The sequence below is a fragment of the Giraffa tippelskirchi genome, chromosome 8, assembly GCF_054371585.1.
Source record: "Giraffa tippelskirchi isolate mGirTip1 chromosome 8, T2T-mGirTip1v1.2.pri, whole genome shotgun sequence".
NCBI classification, from domain to species: Eukaryota; Metazoa; Chordata; class Mammalia; order Artiodactyla; family Giraffidae; genus Giraffa; species Giraffa tippelskirchi.
The window spans coordinates 66,474,444-66,492,035 of NC_137282.1; the positions used below are offsets into that span (position 1 = coordinate 66,474,444).

General features: G+C 55.7%; 3 protein-coding genes across 3 annotated transcripts; all 3 read right to left on the reverse strand.

Annotated features, from left to right (window-relative positions):
* Nucleotides 1-338: 338 nt before the first annotated feature.
* LOC145517228 (uncharacterized) lies at nucleotides 339-2,149 on the reverse strand. The gene is made up of 3 exons (XM_081519498.1): nucleotides 1,964-2,149; nucleotides 1,252-1,564; nucleotides 339-999 (listed from the first exon to the last, which is right to left on the reverse strand). The coding sequence occupies exons 1-3, from the start codon at nucleotides 2,096-2,098 to the stop codon at nucleotides 371-373; spliced, it is 1,077 nt and encodes a 358-aa protein (XP_081375624.1). The 5' UTR covers nucleotides 2,099-2,149; the 3' UTR covers nucleotides 339-370.
* Nucleotides 2,150-7,989: 5,840 nt separating this feature from the next.
* On the reverse strand, nucleotides 7,990-9,770 carry LOC145517289 (uncharacterized). Its single transcript, XM_081519566.1, has 3 exons — nucleotides 9,607-9,770; nucleotides 8,895-9,207; nucleotides 7,990-8,642 (listed from the first exon to the last, which is right to left on the reverse strand). Exons 1-3 carry the CDS (start codon nucleotides 9,739-9,741, stop codon nucleotides 8,014-8,016), a joined length of 1,077 nt encoding a protein of 358 aa, XP_081375692.1. The 5' UTR covers nucleotides 9,742-9,770; the 3' UTR covers nucleotides 7,990-8,013.
* A 3,714-nt stretch (nucleotides 9,771-13,484) lies between these two features.
* On the reverse strand, nucleotides 13,485-17,434 carry LOC145517328 (uncharacterized). Its single transcript, XM_081519608.1, has 3 exons — nucleotides 17,249-17,434; nucleotides 16,537-16,849; nucleotides 13,485-16,284 (listed from the first exon to the last, which is right to left on the reverse strand). The coding sequence occupies exons 1-3, from the start codon at nucleotides 17,381-17,383 to the stop codon at nucleotides 15,656-15,658; spliced, it is 1,077 nt and encodes a 358-aa protein (XP_081375734.1). The 5' UTR covers nucleotides 17,384-17,434; the 3' UTR covers nucleotides 13,485-15,655.
* Nucleotides 17,435-17,592: the final 158 nt, after the last annotated feature.

Genomic DNA, 17,592 nt, shown 5'->3' on the forward strand with positions numbered 1-17,592 from the left:
GGTATCTTGAAAGGACGTACAACGAACTTTCGGCTATCAAAGGCTAGTTCAAAGGACATAAACATGAGAACTCTCCAGTGGAGTCTTACAGTAGGTGGAGCGTCCGAAAAAAACTCCTTCAGTCATTTCACTGAGAGTCATTGATTGGGGACACCAAGAATATAGGAAGGAATGCAGAAGGAAAAGATGAAATTGTGTTCAGGATCGGGCGGAGGGATGAACAGGGCGTGCTTGCCTTGAATCCAGGCTTTGTTGGGGGGTGGGGCATAAAGATGGAACGGGTCTGAAACTACAAAGTGGTGATGGTAACACAGTATCACCAGAGTTACACAACAGTGTTCCCAAATTGCAACAATGATGAAAAAGTTTACTAATCCCAACTTAACCAACAAAAATACAGGAAACCACGCAAAAAAGAAAACATCACCAGAAAGGTGGAAACAAACCAAATGCAAAGCAGTTCGGGGGAAAGGAACTCCATGTCCCCTGGGGGCAGACCGAGTTGACGGCGTCCACGGTGAGCAGACAGGGATGGAGGCTGCAGAGCCGACCGCTCCCCTGGACGTGGTGTTTCCGGCAAGGGCTCTGGGTCTCTGTCCAGAGCGGGGGCTCGTTCTCCCTGCAGGGGTGGGTGAGTCATCGTGGGCGTCTGGGTGTTGCGCGGGAGCCAGGGCAGGCTCTCCCTGCCGAGGCGGTGACTCCTCCTCTGCCTCGGGTTCTCCTGCCAAAGGCCGAGCAGGTAGAGGTGCACGTGGAGGTGGAGGTTCTGGCTGAGGGGGTGGGACATCAGTGCCTGGGGCTGGGGGTCCTGCAGGCACGGAGATCCGATCTGCCCGGTGTGCTGGCCAGTACCCAGCTGGCCTGGTGTCTCTGCGAGGGCAAGTCTCGGTTCTCCATCTGCCCTCGGTGGATCCCTGGGTCCTGCACCTGGAGCCACCACCTCTGTAGGGACAGGTCTGGGAAGTGGAGCCTGGTTCCAGTTGGAGGCCAGTGCTAGAGCTGTGGGAGAAGCATCGTTTGCCCGCAGGCCAGCCTTGGCATGTGCGTATCCCGGGACAGAAAGCTTCCAAGAGATTCCCAAAGAATACCCAGGGTCGGATGTCTTTTGGGACTGAAGTGTGCAAGATGGGGGGCGGGGGGTGTGAGGCCAGCGCTTGCTGCAGGCCCAGCAGCAGCTTTCGGGGACTCGTCCCTGTGTAGCTCAGCACCCCCTCCGCACACACTCCCGTACACCAGCCCCAGCGTCCTCACCTCTGTGCTCTGGCGTGCTGGGCTCCAGGTCCTCCTGCTGCCTCAGAGGCCGGGGTTCTCGGGACTCTGGGTCAGAGCCGGGTGTGCTGAGCTCCGTGGCAGCCTCAGACTGGGCCGCCGGGTGTATCCTGGGCGGTGTCTCGGCAGCAGGCCTTCCCCGCCTCCGCTTCGCCCCCGGTGGGGCTGATGCCTCCGTGGGCACGCTCACCTGGAGCCTGCACTGGGCCTCACGGGCGGGGGGGTGGTGCTCCGACCCCTCCCTCCGGGAGCTGGATGGGGTGTCCCCGTCCTCGGCCTCATCACGTGGGAAGCTCTGCAACGACAGTGACCGTCAGCCAGCCATGCTGGGAGTTTTCCGAGCTGGGCCTGGCCAGTGGAGCCGCTGCTTCGGCCTGCTCGAACTTCTCTGCCCAGAAGGGTCAGAGACGTGTGTCTGCTCAGATCCCCACCCGGGAGGAAAGAGACCCACCTGAGGGTGTGAGGTCAGCCTGGGCGGCCGGCCCTGCCCGCACTCTCCCCATCCCGCCCAGCATGCTCTCCCCTGGGGTGTGGACACAACTTGTCCGCAGGCTTCTGACCCCACATCCACCTGGGCTTCCTTGAGGGAGACACACCCCGAGAAACCCGCATCCACACACACAGGCAAAGGACCCGGTGTTTCCGGGTGGCATGGGAGAGGTGGCCTGGCCCGGCCTGGGGCTCCCCGTGTTACCTTTCTGTTTCTCCGGGCAAAGGGCCAGAGGCGTCTCGGGGGTGCCCTGAGCCAACGTCGACAGGGTGCCCACGCACACTGCCTGTGAGCTCTCCTGAGGCCCCGGCCTCTGGGCAGGGGCAAACAGCAGAACATCTCGGCAGCAAGTGATCTGGCTGGGGGCTCCTCTCCGCTCTCGAGGCCTGGATACCCGGGTTGCGGGTTCTGTTGGGTTCTGTTGCCGGCAGGTGACATCATTTCCTGGGGTTCGTGCTGAGGTCCCTTCCCCAAAACTTCCCAAGGGAATCTCTGGGTTTCTGACTGCTCGACCACCACCCTTAAGCCATGTGCAGGCACACTGACACCCACCCAGCCCAGCCGACAGCCCTGGGGAGGCCTGGGTGCAGCCAGGGCCTGAGCTCCGAGGGCCCCGCTGCTCTCAGACCAGGCTCCTTCTTCTCATAAGTGGTGTGGCCCTGGACAAGCATATGCCCCTCAGGGTTTCCCCAGTCTCTCCATCTGCAGAGTGGCGGTCATTCTCCCATCTGCTTCCTAGGTCTGTCGGCCTACGAGCAGCTCCATGCCTTTCCACCTGGGGCCGATATCACGTGGAGCGTGTGCGCTGAGACTTCAGAAAGAAAGATTCCTTCCTGGGCTGACACAGCACAGAATGGGGCAGAACGAGGCCTGGATGTGCCGTGGTACCCAGGAAAAGGCACTCCCCCTCCTGACTGTTTTGAGACCCCGCATCCAAGTTGGAGGACCGAAAGGAAGACTCGAAGGTCTCCCTCTCTTATAGAAAAGAGTGGCCAACTTTCTGGTCCTCTGTTTCCATTGAGATTCTGTTCAAGTGTCCCAGCTCGGCTTCTGCGGGTGGCTGAGCTTCTAATGGCTCCCTGCGTTCTTGTCTTTTCCTCTCCAAACCTTCCGTCCTTTTCCCCCTTCTGGGGTGGATGGGCGCTGTCATTGCTTCTACCTTCGAGACAGATTGATGAAAAGTCTGGACCATCGACTCCTTTCCTCTCTTTGGTTCCGTGTCTCTCTCTGGCTGTGTCCCTCTCTTTTCCTTTCTCAATTCAGTCTGTGTCTTCCTCTTTCTCTCTCGTGTGTGGACGGATGGATGCTAGGAATGCACATGTATATGATTAGATGAGGGTTATGTTTTAGGGATAGGTTAGAGGGAGAGAAAGGCTTTAGGTCGGAGTTGGTCATGGGGGAAGGGTCAAGGGTGGTGGTGGTGTTTCTTGGAATCTGAGTGCTGTGCATTCTTCGTCTCTTTCCATATGAACCCCTTCTCAGATACACCACTTGCAAGGAGTCTCTCGTGTTCCGTTTCCTCTCTTTTGCATTTGTGAATGCTTGCTTAGCTTCTCTGTTGTGAAGAGGTTCCATTGGATGGAAACCCATTGGTGTACTTCGTGTACCTCTTTCCCTTACTTGAAGAGACCCATTTCTACCTCCGCCCAGCAAATGGCAAGGAGACTCTGATGTTAAGGAGCCTTTGACCTACGCTTCTTTCTAGCTATCTCATGACATCAGCCTTTAGGGTGAGGTTTTCCCCGATATTGAGGTGGTCTGAGATCAAAACCAATAGCGTTCTTCAGATGTAGCTGTCTGGTTTTCCCATGGACATGTATTGAAGAGGCTTTCTTGTTCCCATTTGGATATTCTCCCCTTCTGTGTCAGAGATGAGTTGAGCATGGATGCTGGGGTCTGTGTCTGGACCCTCAACTTTATTCCATCGATCTGGATCTGTGTGTGTTGTTGTATTCCCAATAGCATACTGTCCGGCTCCTGCTGCTGCTGCTGCGGCTAAGTCACTTCAGTCGTGTCTGACTCTGCGCGACCCCATGGCCTGCAGCCTACCAGGCTCCTCCGTCCAGGGCATTTTCCAGGCAAGAGTACTGGAGTGGGTCGCCATTGCCTTCTCCGATACTCTCCTGAGGATCCTAGTTTGGTCGTCTAATTTCCTTTCACACAACCTTGGATGTCCGTATCGGGGCTTTTTCGTCGGATTGTATTGACAATTTAGGCTCTTTTCTGTTTCCGTACCCCTTTTGCAATTCTTGGTTGGGTGCGAAAATGCATTGGCATTTTGGGAGGAATAGCATCGAAGCTGTGGATTGCCTTGTGGGGCTGGGATATCATTTTCCAAATAGGAATTCTTTCAAGCCCTGAGCACAGCTTCTCTTTCCAGGGATTGGTGTGGGCTTGATCTTCCTTCTTCCATCTCTCGCCGTTTTGTGAGAACAGGTCCTTCCTTCCCTTCTGGGTTAGATGGACCCGTGGGGATCACTTCAGTGAATGGCATTGTCAGTGGGGGTGATAATTCCCTTCTCATTGGAAGACTTTGCTGTGAGTATTAGAAATGCAAGTGATTTCTCTTCCCCTTCCTCCCTGTCCATCTCTCAGAGCCACCGGGAAACAGAGGCCTCACCCAGGGTCACACAGGCCTGAGGAGGTACAACTAGACTGTTGATTCTTCAGGCCCTCAGTGCTGGACATCATCCGGGATACTCTGTGTGTGTCTTCCTCAGTCTGGTGTCCCTTCAGACCTTTCCCTAGTTTTCACAGGCTTGTTGTGTTGGTGTTCTTTGTCTGTTTGGAGACACATCCTTGATAAGCTTTGTGTTTCCACTCATTCGTCTCGCGATGTGTGACCTGTCTTTTGCTTTTGTACTGAGGTCTTTCCCACAGTAGATATCTTTGATTTTGCAAAGTCCACTGTATTCTCCTGGTTTTTTTTGTGGACTGCCTTTTAGTTTTGTGTGTGAAGACTCAAAGCACGTGTCCGGTTTCGGCTCATTGTTCCTCTAGATTTGTGACAAGTTTTCATGGAATGTTTGTCTAGGGATAACTGGAAGTGAACTCGGTGTAAGGTGTCAAGTCTCCATCTTCATTCATGTCATCCCCTGCAGTTTCCAATACCCTGTTCCTGAGTGGTATTGGAGACCTTGAGGGAAGTTTGCTTGCATTGGAGTTTGCGTTTCCACCTTGATTAACTTCACACTGTTCTGCCCTCAGGGACACTGTCAAGGGGGAGTGAGGAGCAGCCTGCACTTCCAGCAGTGACCACACGGTGGGGCGAGTGCTGCTCTCCCCTCTGGGAGCCCCAGGCCACAGGCATCCCAGTGAGGAGCCAGCTCTGTGCTCAGCTGAAAGGAGTTAGTCTCTCAGGAGCCTCTGAGCCCTTCCGTTTGGATCACCCAGGGTGGGCATTTACTGTGACAGAAAAAATTGCCCTGAATTCCATGGACGGAAGAGCCTGGCTGTGTAGAGATCGTGAGTTGCCGTGAATCAGACACAACTGAGGACACAAAAATTCAATAGATTAAAACACTTTTTGGGTGTGGGGGGGAGTGAAAGGGGGTGATGTGGGTTTTTTTGTCTTATAAAATAGCCAAGGGAAATCTAGTTTAAACCTAAATTCACATATATGGGATAGGTATAGCTCTCCGTCACCCTATTAAAAAAACTACTAAACTTTTTTGAAAGTTTATTTTGTAGCTTCCTTGAGCACTTCATTGTGAAGCTTTTTTTTTTTTTTTTTCTGTGACTTTGGCCTCATTAAAAAGTACGGTTTGCCTTTACTGGATAATTTTGTTCATTGGTTTCTTAGGGAATCTTGGTAATATTTGAGTTTCCTGGGGAGTATGGTCACATGACCTGGCCCTGGCCAATCGGTGCCTTCCACCTCCTTGGCCACTGTGATTGGCTCCGGACTGGGGCAGTGCCCAATCGGGGCCCAGGGCCGGGCCTCACGTTAGAAGCCAGGGGAAGAGGAGCTCTCGTCCTGCTGGGGTAGGGGAAGGGGTGGGGCCGGGGGAGGTCAGGCTCCATAAGTGGGAGGGGCGTGAGGTCCGCCTGCGGCAGTTGGTGACCTTCCTGCTCCCCTCAGGGCAGAGCCGCCGGCGTGAGAATGAGGGCGCTGCTGAGCCCAGGGACTGGGATGGCCTGTTGCTGCTGTGGTCCCAGAGCTCCACCCGAGACCTGAGGGAAGCCGTCTGCCCGTGAGTCCTCTCCCGCTTGTCTGTCAGCTTGTTTGAAACATGCTGGGTTTTCTGCCCAGCTGGCTAAGGGGAGTCCCTGGAAACGCAAGGGTGTGGGTTTTGGCAGACTTCAGGGAAGACATGCCAGATGAGCCTGGGAGACTCCAGCTTAATCTGGATTCAGGAGATATCTCCTCGGGCCAGCTAGTAATTGTAGGATAAGCCTAATGAGTCTTCACAGGATGAAGAGAGTAACGTGCCAAGGTAGCAATCGATGTCCTCATTCGAGAGGTTGAAGCTGGTGCTCAGAGAAGCGGGGAACTTGGCCAGAACAAGCAGGTGTGCACCCAGACAGAACCCCCAGATCCGGCCATTGGAGCTCAGGGAGGCCACTGGTGTGGCTTGTCCCTGTGGCAGGGGCCGAGGCATGCAGCCCACCCTGATTCCTGCGGGGGCCTGACTTGGGAAGTGCCATCTGGTAGCTTTGAGACTCACCAAACCAAATTGCACTGGAGAGAGGAAGGACACCTTCCTTCATCCACCCCCCACCCCCGCCGGATTCCCACATACCCTGACCCCTTTCTCTGGATTTCGGAGCCATTTCCAGAGTCCCGCTCATATGACCTCATTCGAAGTGCACTGTGGACGAGCTGCCATCTGCAGCTGCTACCACAGCAGCCAAGGGCTTTAGCTCCCGAGTACCTCCCTTCCTTTGGAACTTGGGGGCCCTCTACTCCCCACTTACACACCACACACCTTTGCTGAGGATTGTGGGGACCCTCACTCAGTTTGCAGCACGTTGTAGCCATCCCTGTCCTCTCAATACCTCCCTTGAAACTCAGCTTGTGAGCTCCTTTGGAGCAGCGTGGCCCACCTGCAACACTGCAACGGAAGAGACACAGCTGACAGTGAAACAGCAGCTTAGATCTGACGGCCGGAAAGCTCTGTCAAAAGGGACCTCCCTCTTCACACCGTAGAGGCTCTAGGAGCCGCCAGGGTTTCGGAACCAGTGCTGGGGCCAAAAGGACTCCACAGCTGTTTTCCTTCCTGGGGAGGGTTCTGGCTCGAGTGGGAATGGCTCAAGTCTCCTAAGGTTCTGAAAGCCCACTGTGTGCAGATTCACGGTACACAGAGAGCAGAAGGTGGAGTCCTGTCCTGGAGGTGGTCACAGCTCACGGATGAGCCAGGCAGGCAGGCAGGCAGGGCATGAGAACACCTGAGCTGCCTTCATGAGTGAATGGTGTGGGGGCAGAGGAAGAGAAGCCGGTCTGCTCCCTCGTGTGGTGCCCAGGGCAGGTTGTCCCCAGAGGAATCCCTTACGACAGTGAGGACTATCACGGCTGTTTCCCAAGGGGTTCTGTCAGTGCGTGTCTTCCCCGGAGCGGTCAGGCCGTCTCTAAAATACACTGGCCATGGGCATTGCCTCTCCTTGGAACTTCCCATCTGTTTCTCTTTTTTATGGAACAGTGAATTTCTAGAGGGGTTCTGGGCCACAAGGATGTTGGGTCATTTTCTAGCCTTCTGTCATGAAGAACGCTTTCCTGGGCGTTGGGGTGGTTTGTTGTTCCAGCTCCCTTTCTTGGCTTCTTTTGGGAGCTGGTGCAACAAGAGGAGCTCAGCCTCTGCCTTCTGGCTGAGATGGCACCCTTCAAACAGCAATGCCTGCCTGGAGATAATGATGGCATTTGCCAAAAGGGCTTCGTTTGGCACATGGTATCTTGAAAGGACGTACAACGAACTTTCGGCTATCAAAGGCTAGTTCAAAGGACATAAACATGAGAACTCTCCAGTGGAGTCTTACAGTAGGTGGAGCGTCCGAAAAAAACTCCTTCAGTCATTTCACTGAGAGTCATTGATTGGGGACACCAAGAATATAGGAAGGAATGCAGAAGGAAAAGATGAAATTGTGTTCAGGATCGGGCGGAGGGATGAACAGGGCGTGCTTGCCTTGAATCCAGGCTTTGTTGGGGGGTGGGGCATAAAGATGGAACGGGTCTGAAACTACAAAGTGGTGATGGTAACACAGTATCACCAGAGTTACACAACAGTGTTCCCAAATTGCAACAATGATGAAAAAGTTTACTAATCCCAACTTAACCAACAAAAATACAGGAAACCACGCAAAAAAGAAAACATCACCAGAAAGGTGGAAACAAACCAAATGCAAAGCAGTTCGGGGGAAAGGAACTCCATGTCCCCTGGGGGCAGACCGAGTTGACGGCGTCCACGGTGAGCAGACAGGGATGGAGGCTGCAGAGCCGACCGCTCCCCTGGACGTGGTGTTTCCGGCAAGGGCTCTGGGTCTCTGTCCAGAGCGGGGGCTCGTTCTCCCTGCAGGGGTGGGTGAGTCATCGTGGGCGTCTGGGTGTTGCGCGGGAGCCAGGGCAGGCTCTCCCTGCCGAGGCGGTGACTCCTCCTCTGCCTCGGGTTCTCCTGCCAAAGGCCGAGCAGGTAGAGGTGCACGTGGAGGTGGAGGTTCTGGCTGAGGGGGTGGGACATCAGTGCCTGGGGCTGGGGGTCCTGCAGGCACGGAGATCCGATCTGCCCGGTGTGCTGGCCAGTACCCAGCTGGCCTGGTGTCTCTGCGAGGGCAAGTCTCGGTTCTCCATCTGCCCTCGGTGGATCCCTGGGTCCTGCACCTGGAGCCACCACCTCTGTAGGGACAGGTCTGGGAAGTGGAGCCTGGTTCCAGTTGGAGGCCAGTGCTAGAGCTGTGGGAGAAGCATCGTTTGCCCGCAGGCCAGCCTTGGCATGTGCGTATCCCGGGACAGAAAGCTTCCAAGAGATTCCCAAAGAATACCCAGGGTCGGATGTCTTTTGGGACTGAAGTGTGCAAGATGGGGGGCGGGGGGTGTGAGGCCAGCGCTTGCTGCAGGCCCAGCAGCAGCTTTCGGGGACTCGTCCCTGTGTAGCTCAGCACCCCCTCCGCACACACTCCCGTACACCAGCCCCAGCGTCCTCACCTCTGTGCTCTGGCGTGCTGGGCTCCAGGTCCTCCTGCTGCCTCAGAGGCCGGGGTTCTCGGGACTCTGGGTCAGAGCCGGGTGTGCTGAGCTCCGTGGCAGCCTCAGACTGGGCCGCCGGGTGTATCCTGGGCGGTGTCTCGGCAGCAGGCCTTCCCCGCCTCCGCTTCGCCCCCGGTGGGGCTGATGCCTCCGTGGGCACGCTCACCTGGAGCCTGCACTGGGCCTCACGGGCGGGGGGGTGGTGCTCCGACCCCTCCCTCCGGGAGCTGGATGGGGTGTCCCCGTCCTCGGCCTCATCACGTGGGAAGCTCTGCAACGACAGTGACCGTCAGCCAGCCATGCTGGGAGTTTTCCGAGCTGGGCCTGGCCAGTGGAGCCGCTGCTTCGGCCTGCTCGAACTTCTCTGCCCAGAAGGGTCAGAGACGTGTGTCTGCTCAGATCCCCACCCGGGAGGAAAGAGACCCACCTGAGGGTGTGAGGTCAGCCTGGGCGGCCGGCCCTGCCCGCACTCTCCCCATCCCGCCCAGCATGCTCTCCCCTGGGGTGTGGACACAACTTGTCCGCAGGCTTCTGACCCCACATCCACCTGGGCTTCCTTGAGGGAGACACACCCCGAGAAACCCGCATCCACACACACAGGCAAAGGACCCGGTGTTTCCGGGTGGCATGGGAGAGGTGGCCTGGCCCGGCCTGGGGCTCCCCGTGTTACCTTTCTGTTTCTCCGGGCAAAGGGCCAGAGGCGTCTCGGGGGTGCCCTGAGCCAACGTCGACAGGGTGCCCACGCACACTGCCTGTGAGCTCTCCTGAGGCCCCGGCCTCTGGGCAGGGGCAAACAGCAGAACATCTCGGCAGCAAGTGATCTGGCTGGGGGCTCCTCTCCACTCTCGAGGCCTGGATACCCGGGTTGCGGGTTCTGTTGGGTTCTGTTGCCGGCAGGTGACATCATTTCCTGGGGTTCGTGCTGAGGTCCCTTCCCCAAAACTTCCCAAGGGAATCTCTGGGTTTCTGACTGCTCGACCACCACCCTTAAGCCATGTGCAGGCACACTGACACCCACCCAGCCCAGCCGACAGCCCTGGGGAGGCCTGGGTGCAGCCAGGGCCTGAGCTCCGAGGGCCCCGCTGCTCTCAGACCAGGCTCCTTCTTCTCATAAGTGGTGTGGCCCTGGACAAGCATATGCCCCTCAGGGTTTCCCCAGTCTCTCCATCTGCAGAGTGGCGGTCATTCTCCCATCTGCTTCCTAGGTCTGTCGGCCTACGAGCAGCTCCATGCCTTTCCACCTGGGGCCGATATCACGTGGAGCGTGTGCGCTGAGACTTCAGAAAGAAAGATTCCTTCCTGGGCTGACACAGCACAGAATGGGGCAGAACGAGGCCTGGATGTGCCGTGGTACCCAGGAAAAGGCACTCCCCCTCCTGACTGTTTTGAGACCCCGCATCCAAGTTGGAGGACCGAAAGGAAGACTCGAAGGTCTCCCTCTCTTATAGAAAAGAGTGGCCAACTTTCTGGTCCTCTGTTTCCATTGAGATTCTGTTCAAGTGTCCCAGCTCGGCTTCTGCGGGTGGCTGAGCTTCTAATGGCTCCCTGCGTTCTTGTCTTTTCCTCTCCAAACCTTCCGTCCTTTTCCCCCTTCTGGGGTGGATGGGCGCTGTCATTGCTTCTACCTTCGAGACAGATTGATGAAAAGTCTGGACCATCGACTCCTTTCCTCTCTTTGGTTCCGTGTCTCTCTCTGGCTGTGTCCCTCTCTTTTCCTTTCTCAATTCAGTCTGTGTCTTCCTCTTTCTCTCTCGTGTGTGGACGGATGGATGCTAGGAATGCACATGTATATGATTAGATGAGGGTTATGTTTTAGGGATAGGTTAGAGGGAGAGAAAGGCTTTAGGTCGGAGTTGGTCATGGGGGAAGGGTCAAGGGTGGTGGTGGTGTTTCTTGGAATCTGAGTGCTGTGCATTCTTCGTCTCTTTCCATATGAACCCCTTCTCAGATACACCACTTGCAAGGAGTCTCTCGTGTTCCGTTTCCTCTCTTTTGCATTTGTGAATGCTTGCTTAGCTTCTCTGTTGTGAAGAGGTTCCATTGGATGGAAACCCATTGGTGTACTTCGTGTACCTCTTTCCCTTACTTGAAGAGACCCATTTCTACCTCCGCCCAGCAAACGGCAAGGAGACTCTGATGTTAAGGAGCCTTTGACCTACGCTTCTTTCTAGCTATCTCATGACATCAGCCTTTAGGGTGAGGTTTTCCCCGATATTGAGGTGGTCTGAGATCAAAACCAATAGCGTTCTTCAGATGTAGCTGTCTGGTTTTCCCATGGACATGTATTGAAGAGGCTTTCTTGTTCCCATTTGGATATTCTCCCCTTCTGTGTCAGAGATGAGTTGAGCATGGATGCTGGGGTCTGTGTCTGGACCCTCAACTTTATTCCATCGATCTGGATCTGTGTGTGTTGTTGTATTCCCAATAGCATACTGTCCGGCTCCTGCTGCTGCTGCTGCGGCTAAGTCACTTCAGTCGTGTCTGACTCTGCGCGACCCCATGGCCTGCAGCCTACCAGGCTCCTCCGTCCAGGGCATTTTCCAGGCAAGAGTACTGGAGTGGGTCGCCATTGCCTTCTCCGATACTCTCCTGAGGATCCTAGTTTGGTCGTCTAATTTCCTTTCACACAACCTTGGATGTCCGTATCGGGGCTTTTTCGTCGGATTGTATTGACAATTTAGGCTCTTTTCTGTTTCCGTACCCCTTTTGCAATTCTTGGTTGGGTGCGAAAATGCATTGGCATTTTGGGAGGAATAGCATCGAAGCTGTGGATTGCCTTGTGGGGCTGGGATATCATTTTCCAAATAGGAATTCTTTCAAGCCCTGAGCACAGCTTCTCTTTCCAGGGATTGGTGTGGGCTTGATCTTCCTTCTTCCATCTCTCGCCGTTTTGTGAGAACAGGTCCTTCCTTCCCTTCTGGGTTAGATGGACCCGTGGGGATCACTTCAGTGAATGGCATTGTCAGTGGGGGTGATAATTCCCTTCTCATTGGAAGACTTTGCTGTGAGTATTAGAAATGCAAGTGATTTCTCTTCCCCTTCCTCCCTGTCCATCTCTCAGAGCCACCGGGAAACAGAGGCCTCACCCAGGGTCACACAGGCCTGAGGAGGTACAACTAGACTGTTGATTCTTCAGGCCCTCAGTGCTGGACATCATCCGGGATACTCTGTGTGTGTCTTCCTCAGTCTGGTGTCCCTTCAGACCTTTCCCTAGTTTTCACAGGCTTGTTGTGTTGGTGTTCTTTGTCTGTTTGGAGACACATCCTTGATAAGCTTTGTGTTTCCACTCATTCGTCTCGCGATGTGTGACCTGTCTTTTGCTTTTGTACTGAGGTCTTTCCCACAGTAGATATCTTTGATTTTGCAAAGTCCACTGTATTCTCCTGGTTTTTTTTGTGGACTGCCTTTTAGTTTTGTGTGTGAAGACTCAAAGCACGTGTCCGGTTTCGGCTCATTGTTCCTCTAGATTTGTGACAAGTTTTCATGGAATGTTTGTCTAGGGATAACTGGAAGTGAACTCGGTGTAAGGTGTCAAGTCTCCATCTTCATTCATGTCATCCCCTGCAGTTTCCAATACCCTGTTCCTGAGTGGTATTGGAGACCTTGAGGGAAGTTTGCTTGCATTGGAGTTTGCGTTTCCACCTTGATTAACTTCACACTGTTCTGCCCTCAGGGACACTGTCAAGGGGGAGTGAGGAGCAGCCTGCACTTCCAGCAGTGACCACACGGTGGGGCGAGTGCTGCTCTCCCCTCTGGGAGCCCCAGGCCACAGGCATCCCAGTGAGGAGCCAGCTCTGTGCTCAGCTGAAAGGAGTTAGTCTCTCAGGAGCCTCTGAGCCCTTCCGTTTGGATCACCCAGGGTGGGCATTTACTGTGACAGAAAAAATTGCCCTGAATTCCATGGACGGAAGAGCCTGGCTGTGTAGAGATCGTGAGTTGCCGTGAATCAGACACAACTGAGGACACAAAAATTCAATAGATTAAAACACTTTTTGGGTGTGGGGGGGAGTGAAAGGGGGTGATGTGGGTTTTTTTGTCTTATAAAATAGCCAAGGGAAATCTAGTTTAAACCTAAATTCACATATATGGGATAGGTATAGCTCTCCGTCACCCTATTAAAAAAACTACTAAACTTTTTTGAAAGTTTATTTTGTAGCTTCCTTGAGCACTTCATTGTGAAGCTTTTTTTTTTTTTTTTCTGTGACTTTGGCCTCATTAAAAAGTACGGTTTGCCTTTACTGGATAATTTTGTTCATTGGTTTCTTAGGGAATCTTGGTAATATTTGAGTTTCCTGGGGAGTATGGTCACATGACCTGGCCCTGGCCAATCGGTGCCTTCCACCTCCTTGGCCACTGTGATTGGCTCCGGACTGGGGCAGTGCCCAATCGGGGCCCAGGGCCGGGCCTCACGTTAGAAGCCAGGGGAAGAGGAGCTCTCGTCCTGCTGGGGTAGGGGAAGGGGTGGGGCCGGGGGAGGTCAGGCTCCATAAGTGGGAGGGGCGTGAGGTCCGCCTGCGGCAGTTGGTGACCTTCCTGCTCCCCTCAGGGCAGAGCCGCCGGCGTGAGAATGAGGGCGCTGCTGAGCCCAGGGACTGGGATGGCCTGTTGCTGCTGTGGTCCCAGAGCTCCACCCGAGACCTGAGGGAAGCCGTCTGCCCGTGAGTCCTCTCCCGCTTGTCTGTCAGCTTGTTTGAAACATGCTGGGTTTTCTGCCCAGCTGGCTAAGGGGAGTCCCTGGAAACGCAAGGGTGTGGGTTTTGGCAGACTTCAGGGAAGACATGCCAGATGAGCCTGGGAGACTCCAGCTTAATCTGGATTCAGGAGATATCTCCTCGGGCCAGCTAGTAATTGTAGGATAAGCCTAATGAGTCTTCACAGGATGAAGAGAGTAACGTGCCAAGGTAGCAATCGATGTCCTCATTCGAGAGGTTGAAGCTGGTGCTCAGAGAAGCGGGGAACTTGGCCAGAACAAGCAGGTGTGCACCCAGACAGAACCCCCAGATCCGGCCATTGGAGCTCAGGGAGGCCACTGGTGTGGCTTGTCCCTGTGGCAGGGGCCGAGGCATGCAGCCCACCCTGATTCCTGCGGGGGCCTGACTTGGGAAGTGCCATCTGGTAGCTTTGAGACTCACCAAACCAAATTGCACTGGAGAGAGGAAGGACACCTTCCTTCATCCACCCCCCACCCCCGCCGGATTCCCACATACCCTGACCCCTTTCTCTGGATTTCGGAGCCATTTCCAGAGTCCCGCTCATATGACCTCATTCGAAGTGCACTGTGGACGAGCTGCCATCTGCAGCTGCTACCACAGCAGCCAAGGGCTTTAGCTCCCGAGTACCTCCCTTCCTTTGGAACTTGGGGGCCCTCTACTCCCCACTTGCACACCACACACCTTTGCTGAGGATTGTGGGGACCCTCACTCAGCTTGCAGCACGTTGTAGCCATCCCTGTCCTCTCAATACCTCCCTTGAAACTCAGCTTGTGAGCTCCTTTGGAGCAGCGTGGCCCACCTGCAACACTGCAACGGAAGAGACACAGCTGACAGTGAAACAGCAGCTTAGATCTGACGGCCGGAAAGCTCTGTCAAAAGGGACCTCCCTCTTCACACCGTAGAGGCTCTAGGAGCCGCCAGGGTTTCGGAACCAGTGCTGGGGCCAAAAGGACTCCACAGCTGTTTTCCTTCCTGGGGAGGGTTCTGGCTCGAGTGGGAATGGCTCAAGTCTCCTAAGGTTCTGAAAGCCCACTGTGTGCAGATTCACGGTACACAGAGAGCAGAAGGTGGAGTCCTGTCCTGGAGGTGGTCACAGCTCACGGATGAGCCAGGCAGGCAGGCAGGCAGGGCATGAGAACACCTGAGCTGCCTTCATGAGTGAATGGTGTGGGGGCAGAGGAAGAGAAGCCGGTCTGCTCCCTCGTGTGGTGCCCAGGGCAGGTTGTCCCCAGAGGAATCCCTTACGACAGTGAGGACTATCACGGCTGTTTCCCAAGGGGTTCTGTCAGTGCGTGTCTTCCCCGGAGCGGTCAGGCCGTCTCTAAAATACACTGGCCATGGGCATTGCCTCTCCTTGGAACTTCCCATCTGTTTCTCTTTTTTATGGAACAGTGAATTTCTAGAGGGGTTCTGGGCCACAAGGATGTTGGGTCATTTTCTAGCCTTCTGTCATGAAGAACGCTTTCCTGGGCGTTGGGGTGGTTTGTTGTTCCAGCTCCCTTTCTTGGCTTCTTTTGGGAGCTGGTGCAACAAGAGGAGCTCAGCCTCTGCCTTCTGGCTGAGATGGCACCCTTCAAACAGCAATGCCTGCCTGGAGATAATGATGGCATTTGCCAAAAGGGCTTCGTTTGGCACATGGTATCTTGAAAGGACGTACAACGAACTTTCGGCTATCAAAGGCTAGTTCAAAGGACATAAACATGAGAACTCTCCAGTGGAGTCTTACAGTAGGTGGAGCGTCCGAAAAAAACTCCTTCAGTCATTTCACTGAGAGTCATTGATTGGGGACACCAAGAATATAGGAAGGAATGCAGAAGGAAAAGATGAAATTGTGTTCAGGATCGGGCGGAGGGATGAACAGGGCGTGCTTGCCTTGAATCCAGGCTTTGTTGGGGGGTGGGGCATAAAGATGGAACGGGTCTGAAACTACAAAGTGGTGATGGTAACACAGTATCACCAGAGTTACACAACAGTGTTCCCAAATTGCAACAATGATGAAAAAGTTTACTAATCCCAACTTAACCAACAAAAATACAGGAAACCACGCAAAAAAGAAAACATCACCAGAAAGGTGGAAACAAACCAAATGCAAAGCAGTTCGGGGGAAAGGAACTCCATGTCCCCTGGGGGCAGACCGAGTTGACGGCGTCCACGGTGAGCAGACAGGGATGGAGGCTGCAGAGCCGACCGCTCCCCTGGACGTGGTGTTTCCGGCAAGGGCTCTGGGTCTCTGTCCAGAGCGGGGGCTCGTTCTCCCTGCAGGGGTGGGTGAGTCATCGTGGGCGTCTGGGTGTTGCGCGGGAGCCAGGGCAGGCTCTCCCTGCCGAGGCGGTGACTCCTCCTCTGCCTCGGGTTCTCCTGCCAAAGGCCGAGCAGGTAGAGGTGCACGTGGAGGTGGAGGTTCTGGCTGAGGGGGTGGGACATCAGTGCCTGGGGCTGGGGGTCCTGCAGGCACGGAGATCCGATCTGCCCGGTGTGCTGGCCAGTACCCAGCTGGCCTGGTGTCTCTGCGAGGGCAAGTCTCGGTTCTCCATCTGCCCTCGGTGGATCCCTGGGTCCTGCACCTGGAGCCACCACCTCTGTAGGGACAGGTCTGGGAAGTGGAGCCTGGTTCCAGTTGGAGGCCAGTGCTAGAGCTGTGGGAGAAGCATCGTTTGCCCGCAGGCCAGCCTTGGCATGTGCGTATCCCGGGACAGAAAGCTTCCAAGAGATTCCCAAAGAATACCCAGGGTCGGATGTCTTTTGGGACTGAAGTGTGCAAGATGGGGGGCGGGGGGTGTGAGGCCAGCGCTTGCTGCAGGCCCAGCAGCAGCTTTCGGGGACTCGTCCCTGTGTAGCTCAGCACCCCCTCCGCACACACTCCCGTACACCAGCCCCAGCGTCCTCACCTCTGTGCTCTGGCGTGCTGGGCTCCAGGTCCTCCTGCTGCCTCAGAGGCCGGGGTTCTCGGGACTCTGGGTCAGAGCCGGGTGTGCTGAGCTCCGTGGCAGCCTCAGACTGGGCCGCCGGGTGTATCCTGGGCGGTGTCTGGGCAGCAGGCCTTCCCCGCCTCCGCTTCGCCCCCGGTGGGGCTGATGCCTCCGTGGGCACGCTCACCTGGAGCCTGCACTGGGCCTCACGGGCGGGGGGGTGGTGCTCCGACCCCTCCCTCCGGGAGCTGGATGGGGTGTCCCCGTCCTCGGCCTCATCACGTGGGAAGCTCTGCAACGACAGTGACCGTCAGCCAGCCATGCTGGGAGTTTTCCGAGCTGGGCCTGGCCAGTGGAGCCGCTGCTTCGGCCTGCTCGAACTTCTCTGCCCAGAAGGGTCAGAGACGTGTGTCTGCTCAGATCCCCACCCGGGAGGAAAGAGACCCACCTGAGGGTGTGAGGTCAGCCTGGGCGGCCGGCCCTGCCCGCACTCTCCCCATCCCGCCCAGCATGCTCTCCCCTGGGGTGTGGACACAACTTGTCCGCAGGCTTCTGACCCCACATCCACCTGGGCTTCCTTGAGGGAGACACACCCCGAGAAACCCGCATCCACACACACAGGCAAAGGACCCGGTGTTTCCGGGTGGCATGGGAGAGGTGGCCTGGCCCGGCCTGGGGCTCCCCGTGTTACCTTTCTGTTTCTCCGGGCAAAGGGCCAGAGGCGTCTCGGGGGTGCCCTGAGCCAACGTCGACAGGGTGCCCACGCACACTGCCTGTGAGCTCTCCTGAGGCCCCGGCCTCTGGGCAGGGGCAAACAGCAGAACATCTCGGCAGCAAGTGATCTGGCTGGGGGCTCCTCTCCGCTCTCGAGGCCTGGATACCCGGGTTGCGGGTTCTGTTGGGTTCTGTTGCCGGCAGGTGACATCATTTCCTGGGGTTCGTGCTGAGGTCCCTTCCCCAAAACTTCCCAAGGGAATCTCTGGGTTTCTGACTGCTCGACCACCACCCTTAAGCCATGTGCAGGCACAGTGACAC

Bases quoted from the DNA above. Each gene is read 5' to 3' on its own strand.
- LOC145517289 (XM_081519566.1), bottom strand. From the start codon at position 9,741: ATGTTCTGCTGTTTGCCCCTGCCCAGAGGCCGGGGCCTCAGGAGAGCT. The intron at 9,208-9,606 runs GTAACACGGGGA...CTGTCGTTGCAG, and splicing joins TTGCCCGGAGAAACAGAAAG to AGCTTCCCACGTGATGAGGC. The intron at 8,643-8,894 runs GTGAGGACGCTG...CTTCTCCCACAG, and splicing joins CAGCACGCCAGAGCACAGAG to CTCTAGCACTGGCCTCCAAC.
- LOC145517328 (XM_081519608.1), bottom strand. From the start codon at position 17,383: ATGTTCTGCTGTTTGCCCCTGCCCAGAGGCCGGGGCCTCAGGAGAGCT. The intron at 16,850-17,248 runs GTAACACGGGGA...CTGTCGTTGCAG, and splicing joins TTGCCCGGAGAAACAGAAAG to AGCTTCCCACGTGATGAGGC. The intron at 16,285-16,536 runs GTGAGGACGCTG...CTTCTCCCACAG, and splicing joins CAGCACGCCAGAGCACAGAG to CTCTAGCACTGGCCTCCAAC.
- LOC145517228 (XM_081519498.1), bottom strand. From the start codon at position 2,098: ATGTTCTGCTGTTTGCCCCTGCCCAGAGGCCGGGGCCTCAGGAGAGCT. The intron at 1,565-1,963 runs GTAACACGGGGA...CTGTCGTTGCAG, and splicing joins TTGCCCGGAGAAACAGAAAG to AGCTTCCCACGTGATGAGGC. The intron at 1,000-1,251 runs GTGAGGACGCTG...CTTCTCCCACAG, and splicing joins CAGCACGCCAGAGCACAGAG to CTCTAGCACTGGCCTCCAAC.